This window comes from Notolabrus celidotus, unplaced genomic scaffold (genome assembly GCF_009762535.1).
Source record: "Notolabrus celidotus isolate fNotCel1 unplaced genomic scaffold, fNotCel1.pri scaffold_223_arrow_ctg1, whole genome shotgun sequence".
In the NCBI taxonomy this organism is placed as follows: domain Eukaryota; kingdom Metazoa; phylum Chordata; class Actinopteri; order Labriformes; family Labridae; genus Notolabrus; species Notolabrus celidotus.
Genome location: NW_023260072.1, coordinates 1 through 26,370, shown reverse-complemented (window position 1 = coordinate 26,370; position 26,370 = coordinate 1). Strand labels below are relative to the sequence as shown.

Here is a 26,370-nt window from a genome sequence, read left to right as displayed (position 1 = left end):
CTCTCTCTCTCTCTCTCTCTCTCTCTCTCTCTCTCTCTCTTGTATTCTGCAGGGCGTCCTTCATCTCCACCCTCCTCTTCCTCTTCATCGTGGTGTCTGGAGTCTCACCGGCTGTCAGTCAGTCCAGCGAGGCGACCGGTAGGTCTGAAATCTGTCTCAGTTTTTCCTCTGACCCTGCAGGTGGATTAGAATCCGCTCTTTAATAAGACCTGGTTCTGAGTCTGACCTTGACTCTGAAAGGCCGCCCCTGCAGCACCGTCAGCTCCCACGCTTTCATCACGTGTGAGTGGATTCCCTCTGCAGGTGAAGGAGGTTTAAATCATAATAGTATGTCCCACCTCCCACATTGTGGAGCTCATAGAAGGGGAGAAATCCTCTCGCTGGCTCGGTGCAGCTCTGCAGAACGCGGGGTTAATTAAAGCCGAGGCCCTCGCCCCGTGGGACGAGGAATGGATGGTACCGGAGAGAGGAGGGTCATTTGTAACGCTGTCTGAGTGTGGAGGAGAGGACGGGGGAGGAGTGGGGGAGGATGTGGGAGGTCTGTTTGGAGGAGGATGGATGGATGTGAGGAGAGGAGGAGATAGAGAGGAGGAGGAGGATGGATGGTGTTGATGGGATGTGTGTGAATAACATCCTGTAACGCTGAGCGAACCCCCCGGAGGTGTTTTGGTTATTTCAGCCACAAACTGCTGAGACGCACTCTGTGGGGGTTTAATGAGGCGTGGACTCACATCCAGGGGAGGCCGTGCACGTCTCCGCTCAGGCTCTGGGACGTTCCACCAGTTTAAAAACCTCCATGTTTGAATTAATAAGTAATAACGGACTTGATTGATTTCCTGTTGCAGTACCGTGAACCGCCTCCGGGGAACATTTGCAGTAACTCAATCCAGCGTATCTTCTCCCCTTAGCGGGTCATTTAAACCTGATTAGTCAGGGTGGGAGTGGATGTGTGAGTGTGCGTCTGCCTTTTGGTTCCTACTTCCTGTTCCCAGCCGAGCACTTCATGCTCTTAAAACCAGGTCCAGGAGGGGGAAGAACAGCGTCCCAGTCTCCTCTTCTGATGACCATTGTCTCGACTTATCGGTTCAAACTAACGACCACAGTGTCGTCTCTCATGGCTGCATGATAACTGCTGGATCTGTGAGCATGGGACAGGATGTGGAAGTGTAGACCGGTTGTGTTTGAGACGTGGATCTGTAGGTAGAAGAGGGTACAGGGTCAGACTCAGTTTAGTCCCATGAAACTCAGAACAGTTTGACCCATCGAGCAGGTCCACAAGTATCTCTGTTAACCCGCCTTAAGACTGGTGAAGTAGTCACGACCAATCAAAACAAGAGGGGGCGGGACTTCCTGCAGCCTTGAATGAATTTAAACGTTGAGCTTACAGAACCAGCAAAGTGAGGGAACATTCAGTATGCCGACGACACCCTGATGTTCCTTTAACAGGCCCAAAGTGTCAGACCTGGTCCGGTTTATCTTCTGTGACGGACCAGGTTCAAACTGAAACCTCTTTAAGAGAGAGAGCTCTGCAGCAGGATAGATGGATGGATAACCTGTGAGGTGGAGGAGGAGGAGGAGGAGGAGGAGGAGGTTTGGGGGTGGGCTTGTAGTGCTCGGGGTGAACTGGGGGGATGTAGGGATGAGGCAGGAGGTATTAGTGGAGATGGATGGATGGAGGAGGAGAAGGAGGTGGATGGATGTTGGAGAGGGTTTTAATAGAAAGACTAATACTCCGGCTGGTAAAACCTGACAGGTCAATTACCAACACACACACACACACACACACACACACACACACACACACACACACACACACTCAGCCTCCATTAATCCAGCATTCAGTGTTCAGGATCTCGAGGAGCCAGCAGGGATGAGACTGTCTCAGAGTAAGGGGTCTCAAACTGAGGCTGTGGACCGTAAAGGACCCTCTGGTCCCTCTAGAGTTCAGTTCCTGAGCTGCTGCAGAGATTCTACCCTCTTGGAGAAGGGGACACTTCTGTAGTTCTTCAAGATGTTTAATTAGTGTTTTGGGTGATAAGCGGTATCTGTCCAATCTGACTGTGAATGGTTTTTGGTAAAATTTGAAAAAAAGAAATTTGACAAAAAAAGATTTGACAAAAAAAATTTTGACAAAAAAAAATTTGACAAAAAAAAAATGTTGACAAAAAAAATTCTGACAAAAAAAATTTTGACAAAAAAAATTTTGACAAAAAAAAATTTAACAAAAAAAAAAAATTTACAAAGAAATTAGACAAAAAAAATTTGACAAAAAAAAAATTTGACAAAAAAAAATTTGACAAAAAAAAAATTTGACAAAAAAAAATGACAACAAAGTTGACCCGGAGCCTGTCTAAAAAAATTTAACCCTGTTAACTGGAGACTCTCAGCCGGATGCATCCCTCATAAACGTCTTTAGACCATCATTAAATATCTGATGAGGATATTTTGAAATCTTAATAAAAACTAAACTAGTTTGCATTCCCAGGAACTCCCTCTGTGTTTCAACAGCTGTGTAAACTCCACAAACACTGACACGTTCAGCTGAAGGTCTCCAGGTTACAGGGTCACTTTTAAAACTGGAACACCGGGAGGAGAGACGCATTCACGGTGGGCTGAGAGAAGACTACTGTTACAAGCTGCTAAATCAAGAGAATCACAGCTTCTTCTTTTGAAAAGTACACACACATACAAAAAAGATAGAACAAATAAAAACTAATGAAAGAAAGAGAAATCAAGAGAATCACAGATGTGTGTGATGTTATTGTGGACGGAGGGAGGAATAAAAACACTGAGGTTAATCTACCAATCAGACACGTTCAGCATTGCAGGCCCCGCCCCACAAAAGTCCCGGGACCTTTGAAAAACACCTTAAGGAGGAGAAAGTGATTCTGAGCAGGTTCTTTGGAGATGTCAGATTTAAAGATTGATCATCAGAGTTTCTTGAGGTGCTTCTACGTTCATGGCATCATTAAGTGGTTTAAGTTGCTGGGGTTAAACCATCCTTTGGGGCTCTTCTAGAAAGATCCTGGAGCAGCGTCTGGTTCCTCCGACTCTTTTGGTTCTTTTGCAGAATCTGGATATTTTCCTGCGTTGGTCCTGAAGATCAGTTTTCTGGTCTCCTTTCTCTTCTGGTGCTCAGAGTTAATCACTGCTGGACTCTTCTTCTGAATCATCAGCGTAATGAGAGGACGGTCTGATTGAAGTGTTTGAGGAAGTCTGTTATTCAGACTCAGGGGAGCCGGCCCGCCTTTAAAGACAACATCTGTCATCACTGTTATCATCCTGTATTGAACAGTCATCATCTTCAGCCTCCGTCTAATTAACTCATCCATTATAAATGAGGACTTAGAGACCTGTGTGTGTGTGTGTGTGTGTGTGTGTGTGTGTGTATGTGAGTGTGATTGATCAGTGAAAGACTGAAACCTTGAGTCAGAGCTGAAACCGTCGGTCGATGGAATCAAAGTTCAGAGGTTGAATCTGTGATCAGGATGTGACCGGTCGGTGGTTTATAGTGTCTTTTTTTGAACGTGTTCATTAAAGAGACGTTTCTTATCTTTGCTTCCTGAAGCGTCGTCATAAACTCAGAGATAAGAGACTCAGCAGACGTCCCTGTAGAGAACAAACACCATCCAGAGTTCTGCAGTGAGAGACGCATCGTAACCCTGAGGCTTTATTATAGCGCTCTGTAGTGACCCGGGCTGTTTTCATTGAGACGTGGTTCAGCTGTAGCTGGTTAGTTTGATTCAGGCAGCACCCTCTGGTTTTGAGAATTGAAGCCCATGCTGAAGTGTTATAAACTGCAGTTCCTTCCACTAGAGGCTGGCTGCAGAAACAGGAAACCACATACACACCCATTCAAAGAGCCGATCTTTGAATAAACATGTTCAGGTCTGAAGAGCTCATTTCTCTCTCAGCACACACTGTACGGGCTGAATTATAATGACTGGATATTTTTGAAGATATTAAAGTTGTAAAGAGTTTTGTATAATTAGGGGCGTGGCTTACTCGGCTGACAAGCGGGAACACTGTAGCTGTAAGCTAGGAGGCTAAAGGCCCGCCTCAACTCCACCTCTCTGCTTCGTCTTAGATCGTATATATTTACATCCTGTATAATAAATGGACGTAGTCTCCGCCCTGTTTTGAAGCCGATCATCAGCAGCAGCCATATTGGAAATGCTGAACTCAACCTAACTTCTGTGGAGCTAGTGTGAGGTATAGAGGCGGGGCTTTAGCCTACTCGCTAACAGCTACAGTGTTCCCAACTGTCAAGTCAAGTCAGCCACGCCCTTATTTGGGCAAAACTCGTAACTTTAATATCTTATATATATATTTAAATGAGCTCTTCAGACATAAACTGTTTTTTGAACCAGACTGTAAACATGTTTATTTAAAGATCGTCTCTTTGAATGGGTGTGTATGTGGTTTCCTGTTTCTGCAGCCTGCCTCTAGTGGACGCACGATGAACTGCAGTTTTGAACACTTATACATTAGCTTTGAATGTCGTGGCCGCAGGTTGCCGCTTGGACGCAGGCTGTGTAGCTTTAGCATTCGCTAACCCCTCCCTCCTCTCCAGCCCCTCCCCCTTCATTCAAACATGGCCACTTCTCCAGAAAACCAACATGGCTGCCAGCGTGCCCGACTCAAAGCTCCATGAAGGCGGCTGAGAAACCAAAGGTCGACTTTGACTCTGTTGTTTGATCTTTTCTTTCAAACCTTCAGAAACATGTCGTGATAAATCCAGAACTCAGCCATGTTGGATAAAAACCCTGAAACCCTGACCCACATCGTGACACATTCAGAACCCATGTACCCCCACTTTATTATTATTATTATTGCTGGTGTTTCTGCAGCCTCTAGTGGACGCACGATGAACTGCAGTTTTTAACACTTCCTCATGGGCTTCAATTCTTGCAGTCTGAGGTTGCTGCTTGGTTTGAGTCAGCATTTCCTATATGGCGACCGCTGACGATCATCTTCATAACTCTGAAGAACTTCCATTTAATGTACAGGATATGGTTTGAATCCATGACGTCTTCATCATCATCAGTGTTTCTGGTGTTTTGACTCATCCTCCTCTCTAACAGAAAGGTGGTAGACACACTCACAGCTGAAACTCCGACTCCTGTTTTCAGCAGAACAACAGAAGTGAGATTGAGTTGCAGTAAATTTGAAGCAGATGTTGGAATTCCTCTGAATGTTCTCAGCCTGAGGACATTAAATCTCAGAGCTGTGGGATATTTTCAGCATGAAGTCATGGGTCAAACATCAGCCCAAAGATATCATCCGCCTGTTTCTGTCTCTCCTTCTCTGTTTAGTCATCCCTTCCTCCGATCTCTTCATTCCATCAGTGTCTGAGATAAACGTCTCCGCTGTGATCAATGAAGGCTGCAGATTGAGTTTAATCTCACATAAAGCCCGGCCTCCTCTCCCTGACTGCTGTGGTTCCTGTGCACCAGGCGCCGGGCTCAGATGAGTTTCAGGGTTTTAATGGAGCGGCTGCCCTCTGTGCTGGAATCCTTTAATGAGATGGAAGTGTAATAACGTCCCTTTAACAAGGCCAGTTAACGATGACATCCACTAAGCTCTGTTTGATTCTCACATAAAAACTCTCAATCAGAGCCGCACCAAGAGCCTGGACCGCGTCCAGAGAGCGAGAGAGAGAGGGAGATGTCCCACCACTCCTCCGTCAGCTCGCTCCATCCTTATAATGATCAAGTTAAAAAAAGAGCTCCATAACTGAAGCCACGGTTCTTTGTTAATTATCTCAGGGTTAATTGACTCGTTTGCACCAAGACTTGAAATCCTCCGCAGGACAATCAAACTGTGTCGGTAACCATGAAAGATGTTGTTAGCTTGATGGACGGGGCCGCCATGCTAACTCACACGGGGCTAAAGGATGCTTCATATTAAACTGATCTCTACAGATTACATAACATTTACAGTAATCTAGAAATCCTGTAGAGAAGGGGTCTGGTCTCTGTCTGTAGTCTGAGGAGTATCCACCAATCAGGTGTCAGCAGGAAGAACAGTGTATGGAGAGCAACAGCAGGTGTTCTAGAATTCTGACATCATGTCTTTGATGATGTCAGAATTCTGTCTTTGATGATGTCAGAATTCTGTCTTTGATGATGTCAGAATTCTGTCTTTGATGATGTCAGAGTTCTGTCTTTGATGATGTCAGAATTCTGTCTTTGATGATGTCAGAATTCTGTCTTTGATGATGTCAGAATTCTGTCTTTGATGATGTCAGAGTTCTGTCTTTGATGATGTCAGAGTTCTGTCTTTGATGATGTCAGAGTTCTGTCTTTGATGATGTCAGAATTCTGTCTTTGATGATGTCAGAATTCTGTCTTTGATGATGTCAGAGTTCTGAGAACAAATGGAACATTCCATGAAGAAGGTCAGAGCTAAAGAAACATCAGTGTCTCTAATCCTCTTTCATAGACCTCCATTCAACAAACAAACATTGTAGACGTAGTTTTCTTCTCCTCTTGAGGACAGACCTGACAAAGCTGGACTTTGGACTTTGGACTAATCTGCATCATGATGTTGTTATTTCAGCAAACTGAAGACCCGTTAATTACAAGAACATCACAAGAACATCAGTTTCTGTTTCAGGTTCATACCGCTGAAGGAAGCCAGAGGGAAGACTCTGTGGAACTGTTTACAGTGAAACTGAGACTCAGCACTAACAGATGAAGGGGGCTCTGCTGGAGGATGAATGAAAACTGACAGTGATTGTTTTGCAGACTCACCTGGAGGGGATCATTTCTCTCCACTCTGATCTGAACACGTGGTCGTTTCTCAAGTAGCTAAACAGACTGGCTCATTAAATGTAGTAAATCGAGAAGACATTTTTAGACACAGCTTTGTTTTAAAGAAGTGAACTTCATGTAACTAAAGTGGAAGGTTTACAGTGTTTCACAGTTTTTGTTTTTAAGGGAAAGTTCCACTGGAAACATTGGAGGTAGAGGCAGCCTGTAGGACAGAGTGGGAGTCCTGTGAGGGAGTTGCCTTCAGGGACTACTTCTTTGCAGATGATGCACACACGTTTCTGGGTGGATGGATACATGTCTGTAGAACTAACCCTCGGTATCTCCCTCCCTCAGAGCCTGTGTGTGCACATGACTGGGGGGAGTCCAACCAGGGGGCGGTCTCAGTCGTGGAGGGGGATGCTGGTTGGCTGTCCTGTCCTCTTTTCTCTCATCCCTCCGTCTACAACTACTCCTCCACCCAGAGCACCGGGCACAACCTCGTCTGGTACCACGTCCCACAGGGTCAGGACCTGGAGAACCCCATCAAGTACAGGTACGGCCTCGGGGAGTTCTCATTGGTTGATTCTCCACCATGGACTGTGTGTACAAGGTGGATGTTAACAGAAGTTTCTCAAACCTGCAAACCCTTGATTGTCCAGCAGGGGGCGACTCCTCTGGTTGTGAAATCAGCCTGATTGTTCATAGAGGTCTACAAGAAAATAGTCCTCCTGAGCTGATTTAACCCGTCATGGTCCTTAAAGACATGAAGGTCAAATTCAGAGTCACAGAGAGCCGGCCTTTATTTATTCTACTGCTTCATTAACATTTATATATCTTACTCTTTTCTATTGTCTCTACCTCTCTATTGCTTTGATCTCATTCTATTGCTTTGATCTCATTTTACTGCTTTGATCTCATTCTATTGCTTTGATCACATTCTAGTGCTTTGATCTAATTTTATTTCTTTGATCTCATTCTATTGCTTTGATCTCATTCTATTGCTTTGATCTCATTTTACTGCTTTGATCTCATTCTATTGCTTTGACCTCATTCTACTGCTTTGATCTCTAAGTGTAATGTCCAGTGGGGAGGTTTATGTGGATCAGGGTTCTGTGGTGTTTCTGGGTCCTTCAGGCCGATGGAGACTCTCAGAGTAACTCCAGGATGAGGTGTTGGTAACGATCTCCCTTCAGACAGGATGTATGGTGTTTGGGAGGCGAGCGGCTCGATTAGGGTCCCTGAACACATCACAGTTTGGTCTAAAGTCTCTCTGATTGAACAGTATCTGATTTATGGTCCTCACAGTCCGATGTGGTTCTCTCTGATTCTCTCTGCAGCACCAGATTCAGCAAAGACCGGGAGAGACTGTGGCTGCAGCCGGCCGTCTCCTCCGACAGCGGACTCTACATCTGTTTGCTGAGGTGAGACACAGAGACACAGATATATATGTGTTATATATGTGTTATATGTTATATATGTTATATATGTGTTATATGTGTTATATGTTATATATGTGTTATATGTTATATATGTGTTATACATGTGTTATATGTTATATATGTGTTATACATGTGTTATATGTTATATATGTGTTATACATGTGTTATATGTTATATATGTGTTATATATATGTGTTATATGTGTTATATATGTGTTATACATGTGTTATATATGTGTTATATGTTATATATGTGTTATATGTGTTATATATGTTATATGTTATATATGTTATATATGTGTTATATGTTATATATGTGTTATACATGTGTTATATGTTATATATGTGTTATATGTTACAGTTTGTTATTCTTTCATGAGAGCTGAGTGTGTCAAACATTAAAGACCAGAGTCAGAGTGGGACTCGTCCTTCTGTGACACCACAGAGAATTTGCAGCAGACTCCAAATATTTCCTGTCCAGAGGGAATCTGGATCTGGATCTGGATCTGGAGTCCCCCGGGTCCCCCAGAGAAACAAACTGATAGAATGAGTGAACTAAAAAAAGAGACCCGGGTGTTTTCAGGTTCTGGTCCCTCAGAGATAAACTCTCTGCGCTCCGATCCTCCGTCTCCGGTCTTAATCAGACAAAGTGGCTCCGCCAGCGTCTGAAGATCTGCCGCCTCTCGCTCCCCGGATTACTCAAATGGAGATTCAGGGGCTGAGATGTGACCCGTCAGCTGGAGACGGTCCAGACCGGCAAGTGACACTCGCCAACAGGATCAGTTCATTTGCGGAGAGGAGGTCAAAGGTCACAGAGCTCCAAATTTAATCAGTACAGGGTCCTGGTCCGTGCTCTCAGACCGGCCTACAGCATCACTTTAATTCACTCTGTGACGGAGACGCTGAAATGCATGATGGGCAACTTTTACTGCTGGTGATGAACTCAGGAGGCTCAATGTGCAGCTCCAGCTACAAACCCTGGTCCCTGTTGTTGGTGATGAAGTTGACTTAAGAAGTCCCGCCCCTTCTTGATTTTGATTGGTCAGTAAAGGCGCTTTTCAACCGGTGGACCCAGGGTACCAGGTCAAAAATTATTTTTATCAATTTTTATTTTTGTCAAAAAAAATTTTGTCAAATTTTTTTTTGTCAAATTTTTTTTTGTCAAATTTTTTTTTGTCAAATTTTTTTTTGTCAAAAAAATTTTTGTCAAATTTTTTTTTGTCAAATTTTTTTTTGTCAAATTTTGTCAAAAAAAATTTTGTCAAATTTTTTTTTGTCAAATTTTTTTTTGTCAAATTTTTTTTTGTCAAATTTTTTTTTGTCAAATTTTTTTGTCAATTTTTTTTGTATTGGTCTGGTGGTGTAGTGCATTTACTTCCATTTCCTCCGTATGTCACTGGTCTGATTTACACAATCTTCCCGGGACTTCAGCCCGCGGTCCAAACGCAGACAACAATGGAGGACCAGGAACCTTTTAGTTCAGTGGAAAGTAGTTCTGGGGGCTAAAAGACCCCGGAACTCTTAGTCCAAATGCACCTAAAAGACACGTTAGGTCCTTTAGGTGCCGTTATGGCAGCATTGGAAGGATTGAGGGATCATGCTGTTGGTCGACCCGAGAGCAGAGCTAATCTAAACACAGCGAGGGCGTCTGAGAGCAGCAGCAGCTGGTTTCAGGGAAAGTGTGACAAAGTCCAAACACAAATCAATGAGTCACTCTGGGATAAATCCAGTGACGTCACCGTGTTTGATAAGGGGGGAGTTTTCAGTTGCTGAGCTGAGGATCAGGAAACAGTTTGAAGGGTGTAACTTGTGTGAGAGTTTGTCTCTGAGGTCAGCCACATCCTGCTTCCTCTGCGTGGGACGCTCACAGCGCTGAGGTGACGTCTGTGTGTCTGACGTTGACCTCTTTTTTCTCAATGAGAATCAAACCACCAGCCTCAAGGAGCCCCGCTAGAGTTAACATCCAATCAGAGAGCTTCATGTTGAGTTTCTGGTGTCTCGTGTCTCTGCAGCAACAAGTCGTCCTGCAGTAAGATCGCCATGCGTCTGACCGTCCTGCAGCGTGACGAGGTCGCCCGTGGAAACTCCTGCGGGCTACCGGCTGTCGGCGCAACAAGTCAGGTGGTGATCCCTCTCCAGGAAGGGAAGACGCTCCACTGTCCGGACCTGCAGGAGGCCGCCAAGATAGCCGACGGCTCGCCCACCGTGAGCTGGTACCACCAGACGCCAGAGACCTCGGTAAGACGTCCCCGTCCCCGTCTCAGTCCTGATGTCTTTAGAAGTCTGTTCCCTAAATGTGACCCCTCTGTGTCGTCCTCTGTGTCTCAGCGCTGCGATCAGTACCCGTTCTGGAACACGCAGCGGCAGCAGAAAGGAGCCAGTCTGCAGTTCCACCTCATGCTGCGTCCGTACCAGGGTCTGTACCTCTGCACAGTCCACTACCAGAGGAGAGGGAAGACCCTGAACTTCACCCGGAGCGTCAACGTCACGGCAGTCTGTGAGACGCCCTCAGTCCTACTCCTCATACTGCAGCTCTCATCACTTTAATGACCCCTAACTGAGCTCTGGTTCTCCCCCTCAGACCCGTCCTCTCTGCCCAAAGAGCCCACCATCCTCCAACCGGCTGAGGGACAGATCTTCAGCGTCAGGCAAGGTGAGAGGACGTCACATCAAATCACACTAGAACTAGTAAAGGTCCAGAAAAAATACAGTTATTCTTAATTTACTCAAAATACAAGAAGTTAAATAAAACAGTCACTAAGTTTTCATATTCCATCATTTTAAACTGTTTTTAAGAAGCTGCAGCATTTCAGATTTCTTTGTGAAGATATTTCTCCAACTCTTATTTATTTATATTTTTCTAAAATGTTAAATTTAAACCCCTGAATCCACCCCTCCGTTCCTCCACTGAAGCAGTTCATAGTGTTCCCCGTGTCGAGCTCGCAGGAGGAAACTGGCTCTGCTTTTATTGATCTGTTCATGGATTTTAAATTCCTGTCTCAATCCATCGCCGTCCAGAGAGACTCAGGGAAACAGGAGCTCCTGATCCATCAGCAAGGACTCTGTGAACAAGCTCACTGCATTTAGACTGACGGAGATCTGTTTACTCTAAACGACTGCTGGAGCAGATTACCTCCACCCGAGAGTGACGGAGGAGAAACAAGAGAGAGAGGAGAGATCCTAAACACAAGTTAAAACACGCCCCCTATAAACACACCTCAACAAGCTGACAGTCACTGCATCAAACACAGACATGACTCTGCAGTGGAAGTCACTGCATTAAACACAGACATGACTCTGTAGTGGAAGTCACTGCATTAAACACAGACATGACTCTGTAGTGGAAGTCACTGCATCAAACACAGACATGACTCTGTAGTGGAAGTCAATGCATTAAACACAGACATGACTCTGTAGTGGAAGTCACTGCATTAAACACAGACATGACTCTGTAGTGGAAGTCACTGCATTAAACACAGACATGACTCTGTAGTGGAAGTCACTGCATTAAACACAGACATGACTCTGTAGTGGAAGTCACTGCATTAAACACAGACATGACTCTGTAGTGGAAGTCACTGCATTAAACACAGACATGACTCTGTAGTGGAAGTCACTGCATTAAAAACAGACATGACTCTGTAGTGGAAGTCACTGCATTAAAAACAGACATGACTCTGTAGTGAAAGTCACTGCATTAAAAACAGACATGACTCTGTAGTGGAAGTCACTGCATCAAACACAGACATGACTCTGTAGTGGAAGTCACTGCATTAAACACAGACATGACTCTGTAGTGGAAGTCACTGCATCAAACACAGACATGACTCTGTAGTGGAAGTCACTGCATTAAACACAGACATGACTCTGTAGTGGAAGTCACTGCATTAAACACAGACATGACTCTGTAGTGGAAGTCACTGCATTAAACACAGACATGACTCTGTAGTGGAAGTCACTGCATTATAAACAGACATGACTCTGTAGTGGAAGTCACTGCATCAAACACAGACATGACTCTGTAGTGGAAGTCACTGCATTAAACACAGACATGGCTCTGTAGTGGAAGTCACTGCATTAAACACAGACATGACTCTGTAGTGGAAGTCACTGCATTAAACACAGACATGTCTCTGTAGTGGAAGTCACTGCATTAAACACAGACATGTCTCTGTAGTGGAAGTCACTGCATCAAACACAGACATGTCTCTGTAGTGGAAGTCACTGCATCAAACACAGACATGTCTCTGTAGTGGAAGTCACTGCATTAAACACAGACATGACTCTGTAGTGGAAGTCACTGCATTAAACACAGACATGACTCTGTAGTGGAAGTCACTGCATTAAACACAGACATGACTCTGTAGTGGAAGTCACTGCATTAAACACAGACATGACTCTGTAGTGGAAGTCACTGCATCAAACACAGACATGACTCTGTAGTGGAAGTCACTGCATTAAACAGACATGACTCTGTAGTGGAAGTCACTGTATTAAACACAGACATGACTCTGTAGTGGAAGTCAATGCATTAAACACAGACATGACTCTGTAGTGGAAGTCACTGCATTAAACACAGACATGACTCTGTAGTGGAAGTCAATGCATTAAACACAGACATGACTCTGTAGTGGAAGTCACTGCATTAAACACAGACATGACTCTGTAGTGGAAGTCAATGCATTAAACACAGACATGACTCTGTAGTGGAAGTCACTGCATTAAACACAGACATGACTCTGTAGTGGAAGTCACTGCATCAAACACAGACATGGCTCTGTAGTGGAAGTCACTGCATTAAACACAGACATGACTCTGTAGTGGAAGTCACTGCATCAAACACAGACATGACTCTGTAGTGGAAGTCACTGCATTAAACACAGACATGACTCTGTAGTGGAAGTCACTGCATTATAAACAGACATGACTCTGTAGTGGAAGTCACTGCATCAAACACAGACATGACTGTAGTGGAAGTCACTGCATCAAACACAGACATGACTCTGTAGTGGAAGTCCCTGCATTAAACACAGACATGACTCTGTAGTGGAAGTCACTGCATCAAACACAGACATGACTCTGTAGTGGAAGTCACTGCATTAAACACAGACATGACTCTGTAGTGGAAGTCACTGCATTAAACACAGACATGACTCTGTAGTGGAAGTCACTGCATTAAACACAGACATGACTCTGTAGTGGAAGTCACTGCATTAAACACAGACATGACTCTGTAGTGGAAGTCACTGCATTAAACACAGACATGACTCTGTAGTGGAAGTCACTGCATTAAACACAGACATGACTCTGTAGTGGAAGTCACTGCATTAAACACAGACATGACTCTGTAGTGGAAGTCACTGCATCAAACACAGACATGACTCTGTAGTGGAAGTCACTGCATTAAACACAGACATGACTCTGTAGTGGAAGTCACTGCATTAAACACAGACATGACTCTGTAGTGGAAGTCACTGCATTAAACACAGACATGACTCTGTAGTGGAAGTCACTGCATCAAACACAGACATGACTCTGTAGTGGAAGTCACTGCATTAAAAACAGACATGACTCTGTAGTGGAAGTCACTGCATTATAAACAGACATGACTCTGTAGTGGAAGTCACTGCATTAAAAACAGACATGACTCTGTAGTGGAAGTCACTGCATTAAACACAGACATGACTCTGTAGTGGAAGTCACTGCATTAAACACAGACATGGCTCTGTAGTGGAAGTCACTGCATTAAACACAGACATGACTCTGTAGTGGAAGTCACTGCATTAAACACAGACATGACTCTGTAGTGGAAGTCACTGCATCAAACACAGACATGACTCTGTAGTGGAAGTCACCGCATTAAACACAGACATGACTCTGTAGTGGAAGTCACTGCATTATAAACAGACATGACTCTGTAGTGGAAGTCACTGCATTAGAAACAGACATGACTCTGTAGTGGAAGTCACTGCATTAAACACAGACATGACTCTGTAGTGGAAGTCACTGCGTGTTTAGTGTAATGAAGGATTTGGTTACCTGTATATTTGCAGCCTCAGGTAGATCAGTGTATCCAGATGGAGCCTGCAGCAGAGTCTCCTCCCCTCTGTGTTATTATGACACTCCTCCTCCTCCTCCTCCTCCTCCTCCTCCTCCTCCTCCTCCTCCACCTGCAGCTGCTCCCTCCTTTCATAAAGCTGCTCCGTCAGTGATGGAGAGGCTGCTCCTCCTCTGCCAACAACTTCTTTTAAATTGGTTTTTCCTGGGAGCGACTCAGACGAGATTCAAACATTCAGAGAGTTAATGGTCCGGACAGGATTAGTGAAGGCAGCAGGAGAGCGTTCATAAAACAGGACGAGACGTTACAGCATGTACGGACACACGACACACACTCACACCCTGTGTGTGTGTGTGTGCGGGGTCTATTACTGCTGATGGATGTGAACAGTCAGAACAGAGATATTACAGCCAGCGCTCTGAATGAGACGGATACTGGAGAAGCTTTAAATGAACATGTCGGACTGCAGAGCATTTTAAGATCACATCGACAAACTTACTAACTTCAATCAAACATATTTACTACAAACAGAGACGGTCTACATCGGACTCTATGTTCTATTATTAACAAAGACCCAACATCAAGACCGGATCAGATCCAGTCCCATCTTCCAGACAGGACTCAGTCTGATCTCATCTTAATCCACCATGAGCAGAGCACTTTGCAGCATTTAGCAAGTTACAGTGGCAAGGACAAACTTCCTTTAACAGGCAGAAACCTCCAGCAGGACCAGACTCATGTTAGACACACATCTGCTGAGACCGTGTTGGAGAGAGGGATAGAGGGAGATGAAGAGAGAGAGAGATGATAGTGGGGAGACGGATAGTAGTAGTTGTAGCAGCTGGAGTCTGGACCACGTCCACAGCAGCAGAGATCCAGAGGAACCTACGAGACAAGGGAGCTCAGGGACTCCAGAAAGGTCTATGGTTAGTAACTTTAATGGGACAGGAAGAGTTAAAGTGAGAGACAGGCAGAGAGAGGAGAGAGAGGGAAAGACAGGATCCCAGTGTGTCAGTCTAAGCCTATAGCAGCAGAACTAAGACCTGGTCCAAGCCTGATCCAGCTCTAACTATAAGCTTTATCAAAAAGGAAAGTTTGAAGCCTACTCTTAAAAGTAGAGAGGGGGTCTGCCTCCCGGACCCTGACTGGTAGATGATTCCAAAGGAGAGGGGCCTGATAACTGAAGGCTCTACCTCCCATACTACTTTTAGAGACTTTAGGTACGAGGAGCAGGCCTGCATGTTGGAGCGTAGAGGTCTAGAGGGGGAATAGGACACTATGAGCTCTTTCAGATACGAGTAGTCAACAAACAACCCAAAAGAGAACAAAGTGACCACAAAGAGGCACTAAAGGAACAAAGCGAGGGTTAAATAATCATAAAGATATGAAATACATCTCATACAGTAAACATCAGTGATGTGTTAAAGTGTTAATCTGAGGTTGTTGTTGTTTGTCAGACACGGAGGTGCGTCTGGTCTGCAGAGGTCTGTTCCCCTACCTGGAGTCTGGATGGGACATTTGGTGGACGGTTGATGGGAAGACGCTGGACAAACACCCGGACCAGCACAGGTTCTCCAGAACCAACGGGTGAATGAAACCTCAGTTTGTTCTCAGCTGTAGGAGAGCCGAACGCTACACTTATTAATAATATCATAAAGTACGAGTCAGAGGTTTAAATGTAAATATATCAGCTCAGCAGGTCTGCTGGATCAGGACTAAATCTTCAGACTCACTGAGGATCTGACGCTCCGTGATTCACGGCCTCTGCCTGTGTCGTTATTCTGAAATATACGAGGTGTGTGTGTTTGCTCACAGACAGGTGAATTACAACCTCGGGGACCGGACGGAGGAGAGCGTGCTGGTGATCAAAGACTTCCAGTCTGAAGACCTGAGCAGGGAGTTTAACTGCTCGCTGAGGAACGAGAGAGGCTTCAGGACCCGCAGAGCCCAGCTGGAGGAGGAGGGTGAGGAAACCATCACAGCTTCACATAATCAATCTGTGTCCCGGTCTCCTCACAGGGTAGTCAAATCATCATCACGTCACACAGAAGACTGAAACTCTCTTTCAGTCTTACCTGCTCTCTCTGACAGCTCATCCTGCAGACATTCACAAGAAACCAGGAGACACAGGACCTGGTCTGGTCTCTGTCTGTAGTCTGAGTAGTTTCCACCAATCAGGTGTCAGCAGGAAGAACAGTCTGTATGGAGAGCAACAGCAGGTGTTCTAGAATTCTGACATCATCAAAGACAGGACTCCAGAATTCTGTCTTTGATGATGTCAGAATTCTGTCTTTGATGATGTCACAGTTCTGTCTTTGATGATGTCAGAGTTCTGTCTTTGATGATGTCAGAATTCTGTCTTTGATGATGTCAGAATTCTGTCTTTGATGATGTCAGAGTTCTGTCTTTGATGATGTCAGAGTTCTGTCTTTGATGATGTCAGAATTCTGTCTTTGATGATGTCACAGTTCTGTCTTTGATGATGTCACAGTTCTGTCTTTGATGATGTCAGAATTCTGTCTTTGATGATGTCAGAATTCTGTCTTTGATGATGTCAGAGTTCTGTCTTTGATGATGTCAGAATTCTGTCTTTGATGATGTCAGAATTCTGTCTTTGATGATGTCACAGTTCTGTCTTTGATGATGTCAGAATTCTGTCTTTGATGATGTCACAGTTCTGTCTTTGATGATGTCAGAATTCTGTCTTTGATGATGTCAGAGTTCTGTCTTTGATGATGTCAGAGTTCTGTCTTTGATGATGTCAGAATTCTGTCTTTGATGATGTCAGAATTCTGTCTTTGATGATGTCACAGTTCTGTCTTTGATGATGTCAGAATTCTGTCTTTGATGATGTCAGAATTCTGTCTTTGATGATGTCAGAATTCTGTCTTTGATGATGTCAGAGTTCTGTCTTTGATGATGTCAGAGTTCTGAGAACAAATGGAACATTCCATGAAGAAGGTCAGAGCTAAAGAAACATCAGTGTCTCTAATCCTCTTTCATAGACCTCCATTCAACAAACAAACATTGTAGACGTAGTTTTCTTCTCCTCTTGAGGACAGACCTGACAAAGCTGGACTTTGGACTTTGGACTAATCTGCATCATGACGTTGTTGTTGTTGTTTTCTTCAGTGTCGTTGCCGTCGGTGGAGCTGGGATGTGGTCTCGGGGTGACCCTGGTCCTCATGCTGCTGCTCTTCGTGGTGTATCACGTCTTCTGGCTGGAGCTGCTGCTCCTCTACCGCTCCTGGTTCGGCACCGATGAGAGACACACAGGTACGGGACAGGTGACCCCTTTAGGTCTGACTATCTGCTGCTCTGCTGAACCTCACCCTCCTTTAGGACGCCTCAGGTTGAGGAGTTATTGGATGTGTCGTGTTTTTAGCTCCTCCTCTGTGATAAACAAACGCTCTCTGGAGGAGAAGTCAGAGAAATGAAGCTTTTCTGCCAGATAACTAAAATCCTGTCTCCTCACCTCCATCAGTTTTACATCCTGGTACTAAATGTCTCCAGTTTAACGACAGCGTTTTGTTCTGGGCTGCAGTCGGAGCATTTAGATAATTAAAACTTTGAATCTGAGGAACAGAAGAAAGTGGAACTTCTTCAGACGAGCTGCCAGATTTATCCAATCAGCTCCGTGACCGCGTGGATGTGAGGAGAACTTCTGCCAGAGGGTTTTTACGGCCGAGCTTTTAACTCTCAAAGACACGAGCGCGGCGTCCCTCCAGACTCTCCTCGCCAGAGAAACTTTAAAATAAGGGTGTGGAGTTAAACTTTAACGAGGACCTTTAAAGGAGGATTCTGCTGTTTGGGATGGATTTTACGTTTCTTGGAGTCGACAAAACTAATTTAGACAAAATAGTTTTTGAATTACTCTCAGAGATTTCTTCAGCCTGCAGCGGTGGAACAGGACTTCCTGAGTCCTTCAGGGGCCGATGCTGCCGATAAGAACAGCTGGTCTACACACAGATCGTATAAAACAGGGACTAGTCTCTCCTGGAGGGAGGTTCGGTCAGGACCATGCATCAAAAGAGTTATTTATTTACATGCAGTAAGTTATGAGCTGCTGCTCCTCCGCGTCCAAAGGAGTCAGCTGAGGTGGTTCGGGCATCTGATAAGGATGCCTCCCGGACGCCTCCCTTTAGAGGTGTTCCGGGCACGTCCAACTGGGGAAGGCCCCGGGGAAGACCCAGAACTCGGTGGAGGGATTATATCTCCCACCTGGTCTGGGATCGCCTCAGGATTCCCCAGGAGGAGCTGGAAAGAGAGATGTCTGGGTCAATTTGCTTGGACTGCTACCCCCCCCGACCGACCCCGGATAAGAGGAGGCAAATGGATGGATGGATGGATGGATGGATGGATGGATGGATGGATGGATGGATGGATGGATGGATGGATGGATGGATGGATGGATGGATGGATGGAAGTTATGACTCTGTTCTAGGAGCTCCCTGTCCTTCCATGTGCCTACGTGGAATGCCAAAGCCTGAGGTGGGGAGAGCACACCTCCAATCTCTTTCAAGTGCATTCATGAAAAGCCAAGGCAGGGAGAACATCAGCAAAGAACCCCGGCGTACAGAAAATCACCAAATCACAACAAACATCATCTCAGGACGCTTTTACAAACAGAGCAGGTCTAGACCAAGACTCAGTCTGACCCCACCTTAGTCCATCATGAGCATTGCACCTCGCAGCATTTAGCTAGTTACAGTGGCAAGGACAAAGTTCCTTTAACAGGCAGAAACCTCCAGCAGGACCAGACTCATGTTAGACACACATCTGAATCTGAGACCGTGTTGGAGAGAGGGATAGAGGAGAATAAGAGACATATGACACTGATTAAATCAGACACAGCAGGAAGGAGGAGGGGTGGAAAGAGAGGTCTCACTGTTTGTGACTTCATATTAAAAGCATGTTGCCTTCATGGAAACTCTGACGTCTGAAGCATGAGCTGGACTTTGACACTTTGTATCTTTGTTTCCTGTCGTGGTTCCATAAACTTGAATTCTTATCTCGTGTTGAAAAGTTGCACAAGCGGTGCGTTCATGTGATGTTGGACTTTGATTAGTCGTGGTTATCACGTTTTGCTCTCCTCGGGTGGATCAGATCACTGAAGTCCTGTTTGTCCCCCCACACACACTGTGAGTAACGTAGACCTGAATCACAGGACTGACCCCCCTCTGAGTTTAAAAACCACAAAAACTCCACAGGAGGATTCGTGCGTGTCGAGTCTCTGTGGTGATCAGATCGGTCCGGGGGTTTCAGTGATGGAGAGAAGTGTTGACTGGGTTTCCTGTGCAGATAAAGGTGTGGAAACATGTCTTCATTCATGTGTGTGTGTGTGTGTGTGTGTGTGTGTGTGTGTGTGTGTGTGTGTGTGTGTGTGTGTGTGTGTGTGTGTTTTCAGATGATAAGGAGTACGACGTGTACATCTCGTATGCGAGGAACAGCGAGGAGGAACAGTTTGTTCTGTCCACTCTGCGCTCAGTCCTGGAGAACCAGCTCGGGTACTCTGTCTGTATCTTTGACCGGGACAGTCTGCCGGGAGGGAGTGAGTACTCACCTCACATACACACACACACACACCTGTTACACAACACACACACACACCTCACACACAACACACACACACACCTGTTACACAACACACACACACCTCACACACAACACACACACACCTCACACACAACACACACACACCTGTTACACAACACACACACACACCTCACACACAACACACACACACCTCACACACAACACACACACACCTTCACACACAACACACACACACCTCACACACAACACACACACACCTCACACACAACACACACACACACCTGTTACACAACACACACACACACCTCACACACAACACACACACACCTCACACACAACACACACACACCTCACACACAACACACACACACACCTGTTACACAACACACACACACACCTCACACACAACACACACACACACCTGTTACACAACACACACACACCTCACACACAACACACACACACCTCACACACAACACACACACACCTGTTACACAACACACACACCTCACACACAACACACACACACCTCACAACACACACACACACACCTCACACACAACACACACACACCTCACACACAACACACACACACACCTCACACACAACACACACACACACCTGTTACACAACACACACACACACCTCACACACAACACACACACACCTCACACACACAACACACACCTCACACACAACACACACACACACCTGTTACACAACACACACACACACCTGTTACACAACACACACTCACCTGACCCCACAACACACACACACCTGTTACACAACACACAACACACACTACAACACACACACACCTGTTACACAACACACAACACACACTACAACACACACACACCTGTTACACAACACACAACACACACTACAACACACACACACCTGTTACACAACACACACACACACACTACAACACACACACATCTGTTACACAACACACACTCACCTGTACCCACAACACACACACATCTGTTACACAACACACACTCACCTGACCCACAACACACACACACCTGTTACACAACACACAACACACACTACAACACACACACACCTGTTACACAACACACACTCACAATACAACACACACTCACCTGTACTACAACACACACTCCTTCCTACTACAACACAATACACACATAAACTACATAACTGCAGAAGCATGGTACACAACACTCCACCCTCACTCTATCATCACGACTATATTTGAACGTGTGCACACTTATTCTGCTTCCTGCTGCTTCATCCTACGCTCTTCTTCTTCTGTTGCTCTTTTTAACTGATTGTGTTTAAAAGCCCCTGCTAGGGGGGTAGTACTTTACATAGGTCCTGGGACTTTCAGGGGGCGGGGCCTGCGATGCTGAAGGTGTCTGATTGGTAGATTAACCTCAGTGTTATTATTCCTCCCTCCGTCCACAATAACATCACACACATCTGTGATTCTCTTGATTTCTCTTTCTTTCATTAGTTTTTATTTGTTCTATCTTTTTTGTATGTGTGTGTACTTTTCAAAAGAAGAAGCTGTGATTCTCTTGATTTAGCAGCTTGTAACAGTAGTCTTCTCTCAGCCCACCGTGAATGCGTCTCTCCTCCCGGTGTTCCGCTTTTAAAAGTGACCCTGTAAACTGGAGACCTTCAGCTGAACGTGTCAGTGTTTGTGGAGTTTACACAGCTGTTGAAACACAGAGGGAGTTCCTGGGAATGCAAACTAGTTTAGTTTTTATTAAGATTTCAAAATATCCTCATCAGATATTTAATGATGGTCTAAAGACGTTTATGAGGGATGCATCCGGCTGAGAGTCTCCAGTTAACAGGGTCGCCGTTTAAACCAAAACACCGGCCGATCTCTGCGATCACGGCTTTTTGAGTTCAAAAGGATTTTAAAGCCGTGTTGAAACGTCTTTGCTACTCGCTCTTATCTCCTCTCACTCACGTCATTTTTTTTATTTTTCCCAAAAAAATTTTTAAAAACTTTTGAAAAAATTTAAAAAAAAAAAAAATGTTTTTTCAAAAAAATTTTGTCAAAATTTTTTTGTCAAAATTTTTTTTTTCTAAATTTTTGTCAAATTTTTTTTTTTTGTCAACATTTTTTTCCCAAATTTTTTTTTTCAAATTTTTCCAAAAATCATTCACAGTCATTGTTTTTTCCATCTGTGATGAATGGCATTCCTCTTTGTGTTACTGCCCTCTACTGGTCTGGTGGTGTAGTGCATTTACTTTTTTCCCTCCATACGTCACTGGCCTGATTTACACAATCTACCCGGGACTTCAGCCCGCGGTCCAAACGCAGACAACAATGGGGGACCAGGAACCTTTTAGTTCAGGGGGAAAGTAGTTCTGGGGGCTAAAAGACCCCGGGGCTCTTGGTCCAAATGCACCTTTCCTCTTCTTTTCTGACTTTCTCTCTGACTCCAGCTGGGTTAGCTCTGCTGCTAACACTGCTCATGCTGCCTTCACTGACTCAAACCAAAATCAGACACACATGCAGAAACACCCTCCATCCTTCCATCCCTCACCCATCCTTCATCCCCCCCTCCTCTCTCTCTGCAGCCATCACTGATGAGACTCTGAGCTTCGTCGCTCGTAGCCGCCGTGTCCTGGTGGTTGTTAGCCCGGGCTACGCCTCTCAGGGCTCCCAGGCTCTGCTGGAGCTCAAGGCCGGCATCGACGGCATGGCTCGTGGCGGGCACCTGCGGGTGATCCTGGTCCAGTACAAGCCGGTCCAGAGGCAGGTCTGGGTCAGGGAGCTGAGGAGAGCCCGGGTGGCCCTGGCGCTGGTTCGATGGCAGGGGGACAAGTCCAAGGAGCTGACGTCCCGTTTCTGGAAGAGGCTGAGGGTGGAGTTACCCGTGAGGAGGGTCGGCGGCGAGGAGGAGGTGGGGGGCGGGAAGGAGGGGGCTCTGATGAGGCTGCTCAGTCAGACCAGCACAAACTCTCAGTCCGGACTCATCACCAACACCGTCAAGGAGCCACACAAGGTCCTGAACTGTGCAGGGTAGCATGAGGGAGCTCTGTGGGGACCTGACGGAGCTCTGCAGGGACCTGACAGAGCTCTGCAGGAACCTGACGGAGCTCTGCAGGAACCTGACGGAGCTCTGCAGGAACCTGACGGAGCTCTGCAGGAACCTGAAGGAGCTCTGCAGGCACCTGAAGGAGCTCTGCAGGGACCTGAGGGAGCTCTGCAGGAACCTGACGGAGCTCTGCAGGAACCTGACGGAGCTCTGCAGGAACCTGTAGGAGCTCTGCAGGAACCTGAAGGAGCTCTGCAGGGACCTGAGGGAGCTCTGTCTCAGTCTCCACAGAGCTGCACGGACAGGCTGCAGGACGTTGCTTCATGAAGCAGCTGGCTGGTATTCAGTCCTTATCATGTTTCTTTGCAGGACATACATTTGACCTGATGGGGGCGCTGTAGAGTCAAGGAGGTTTAATTGTTTATTTTTAACCCTTTGAGGACCTTAAATGAATGCACAGAGTCTCATAAACACAGACTGAAGATGGACACTAGCTTGAACCTCTTTGGTTTTTGTAATCTAGAGATATTTAAGAAACCAGGAACAGACGAGTATTTAATCTGAGGAGCTTCAAAGACGTAAAGTCTGAGACTGAAAACAGGAGTTTAAACATTTCATGATTTATCAGACCTTAAGAATAATCTGCAGCTTCCTGAAGACATTTCTGGAGGCAGACTCAGAACTGAACGAGCTCCTCACATCACTGACTTCTTCATTTTCATAAACCTTCCTTCAGTCTCAGTATTTCATTTCATTTCATACCAGCATTATAACCATGAATCATTCCTCGTGTGTGTGTGTGTGTGTGTGTGTGTGTGTGTGTGTGTGTGTGTGTGTGTGTGTGTGTGTGTGAAGTGCTCTGGTGTTTATCAGTGTTTATATTACTCAATAAGAGCAGCAGTGTAACAGAGACCTTGTGGTAGACTTTAAAGAGTATTTAAACCCTTTGGAAGGATTGATTAAATCAGATTCATCCTCAGAGGATGATGAATGTCAGCTCGATGCACAGTTTGGTGTCGTCTGCATAAAGAGAGATTCACAGTTTTAATGTTATAACTTAAAGAAAACAGCTTTATGTATTTACCAAGTAAACCGCCGTTATCCATGTAAAATGCTGCGATGACTGTGTTCCACTACTTTCAGGAAGTGTTCTTATTTTCATGTTGTTTATCTAGTTTAGGCTAAATTGAATGAGTGGTATCGAGTTCTATTATTTCAAAAATACAAACAGAGAAGGTTATTTTTAGACATTTTTAAAGAGAGGAGTATTTTTGTAAAGTTGCACTTTGACTGTTTATTTTATTTTGTTTCTATGAATAAATGAATCATCATTCATCTCAATGCTTCTCATTCCATGTCTGCCATTTGTACACACATGTAAAATACACAGTTAGGATAATAATGCTCACATGGTTGAAACCATAGACATCTGTTTCTGAAGAGCTGTTTTGAAGCCAGTCGGCGGTGGCGGCCATATTGCTGCTGTCGAGTGCTTGTGACGTAAAGAGGCGGGGCTTTGAGCCTCCTCGCCAACAGCTACAGTGTTCCCTCCTGTCAGTCCAGTCAGCTGTGCCTCTCATTGGACGACTTGTAATCTCAATATCTTTGAAATTGCCACATTAGAATAAGCTCACCCCCGTACAGTGTGTGCTGATGGACGAATGATCTATCCAGACTCCACTGGTCTTTTGAACCAGACTGTAAACATGTTTATTAATGCTGTAAAGATCAGCTCTTTGAATGGGTGTGTGTGTGGTTTCCTGTACTTCCAGAGCCAGCCTCTAGTGGATCCTCCATGAACTGCAGTTTATAACACTTCCACATTGGACTCACATTTTTAGAGCGGAGGTTGAAAGTTAATTAAGTTCTAAAACCAAACACAGTTATTTTCTTCAAAGTGTGAAATCACTGATTCTTCCTAAATGTGTCCACAAGAGAGATATACTATCTGCAGTCCGTCTCTGCCTGTTGACACTGTGGTGAAAATGTTAAAGGTGACATATCATGCAGAATGGACTTTTTAATGGTCCTCTCCCTGAAATCTGTGTCCCTGTCTACAAACCCCCTGAACAGTCAAAGACTCCATTCTGCCCCTGTTCTGATTTCTCCACCTTTCTGTAAATGTGTGCTGAAACCAGCCGTTTCAGTTTTCAGTGTTTTTCATACGTCACAACGCCATCCGGTCTGTAACAGGAAGTCAGAGCTCGGAGCTTGTTCAGCCCATAGACTGTATAAAATACAACTCAACCCCTCCTCCGTTTTTCATTCCCTGCACACATGTGTGCTAACAAGGAGCTTAGGAGGGAGGCATGCTAGTTGTAGGCTGTCTTAATAAACACAAAGGTCGCTTTGACTCCCCACGTCTGCAGATTTGAAGATCTAGTGGAGGATTTTTATTTATCATGGATAAGTGCTAGCGCTAGTTAGCATAGCCACATAGCTACATGTTGGTAGCTGTGTACCAAGACACACGTCGACATGCTGATAAATAAAACAACAAGAAACACTAAATCTGTGACCAATGGTTCAGAAAGGTCCTGCTGCAGGCGCCTCTCCGTCAGGATCAGATTCTGGATCAGATTCAGAGGGTTGAAGTAACGCGGGTCTGTGAGCAGCCGTGTATATTCAGCCAACATGGAAACATTAGATCAACGTGCTGGAGAGCCGAGGCCACACCCACTTTCTGAGGGGGCGTGGTCAGAGGGAAAACAGACCGTTCTGAGGAGGGCTGAAGAAGAGGGGTTTTCAGGCAGACCAGAATCTGATTTCAAAGTGTTTTTATGAGCATAAACTTTAAAGACATGTTTTGGGACCTCCTCTAATATATGTTGATGAACAAAGAGTGATATGTCACCTTTAAAATAGAATAGAATGCTTAAATGCTTGAGACAGTCTGATCAAATCAATCCAAGGGACGACCTGATCACACCTCATATCAGATCAATCCACAGAAAGTAGTCCGTCTCAGTCCCCCTCTGCCTGTTGACACTGTGGTAAAAACCTCAGGCTGGTCTTGGTTGTGAGGGAATAATGACAGTTAGCCGGTTCACATGTGGTCTCAGATGTGAGGAGATACTGGACCCCAAACATCAACCATCTCTGAGAGGGAGAAGAGGAGCAACATCCTGTCCTGAGATCCAGATCTGGAGAGCTGGAGGAGGACAGACATGTCCACAGAGACTGGAGCTCACCTGGTCTGACCTTCAGTGTTCACTTTAATGTGATTCAAGCTTCACGTCAGGGTTCTGCTCACCCTGTCTTGATACTAACTCACCTAACCACCTGCTCTCCGTCCATCATCTCACCATGTTGTGGTTTTCTCTGTGTTTAACTCCCTCCTTCTCTAACAGACCTATCAGAGGCCATCGTGCTCTCCATGCAGCGGAGCCGCCGCCTCCTCTTCGTCCTCAGTCCGGACTTCCTGGCAGAGAAGAGCTTCAGCCTCCTGGAGTGTCGCCTGGGTCTGTACCTCCAGCACGGCCACCAGGCCTGCGTGGTCAGCGTGGTGTACCGCTCCGTCAGTAAGCTGCC

The 26,370-nt window shown here is 45.3% G+C and overlaps 1 protein-coding gene across 1 annotated transcript in view; it reads left to right on the top strand.

Moving 5' to 3' along the window:
- The window catches only part of LOC117809065 (interleukin-1 receptor accessory protein), a 29,126-nt gene extending 4,946 nt beyond the window's left edge, over positions 1-24,180 (top strand). Inside the window, exons 3-13 of the mRNA XM_034678760.1 lie at positions 53-138; positions 7,110-7,308; positions 8,093-8,176; positions 10,206-10,431; positions 10,522-10,690; positions 10,775-10,846; positions 15,709-15,838; positions 16,067-16,215; positions 17,384-17,527; positions 19,659-19,802; positions 22,379-24,180. Of these exons, the coding sequence (XP_034534651.1) occupies positions 53-138; positions 7,110-7,308; positions 8,093-8,176; positions 10,206-10,431; positions 10,522-10,690; positions 10,775-10,846; positions 15,709-15,838; positions 16,067-16,215; positions 17,384-17,527; positions 19,659-19,802; positions 22,379-22,827 (1,852 nt within the window). The 3' untranslated portion in view covers positions 22,828-24,180. The remainder of the gene's footprint in view (positions 1-52; positions 139-7,109; positions 7,309-8,092; positions 8,177-10,205; positions 10,432-10,521; positions 10,691-10,774; positions 10,847-15,708; positions 15,839-16,066; positions 16,216-17,383; positions 17,528-19,658; positions 19,803-22,378) is intronic.
- Positions 24,181-26,370: the final 2,190 nt, after the last annotated feature.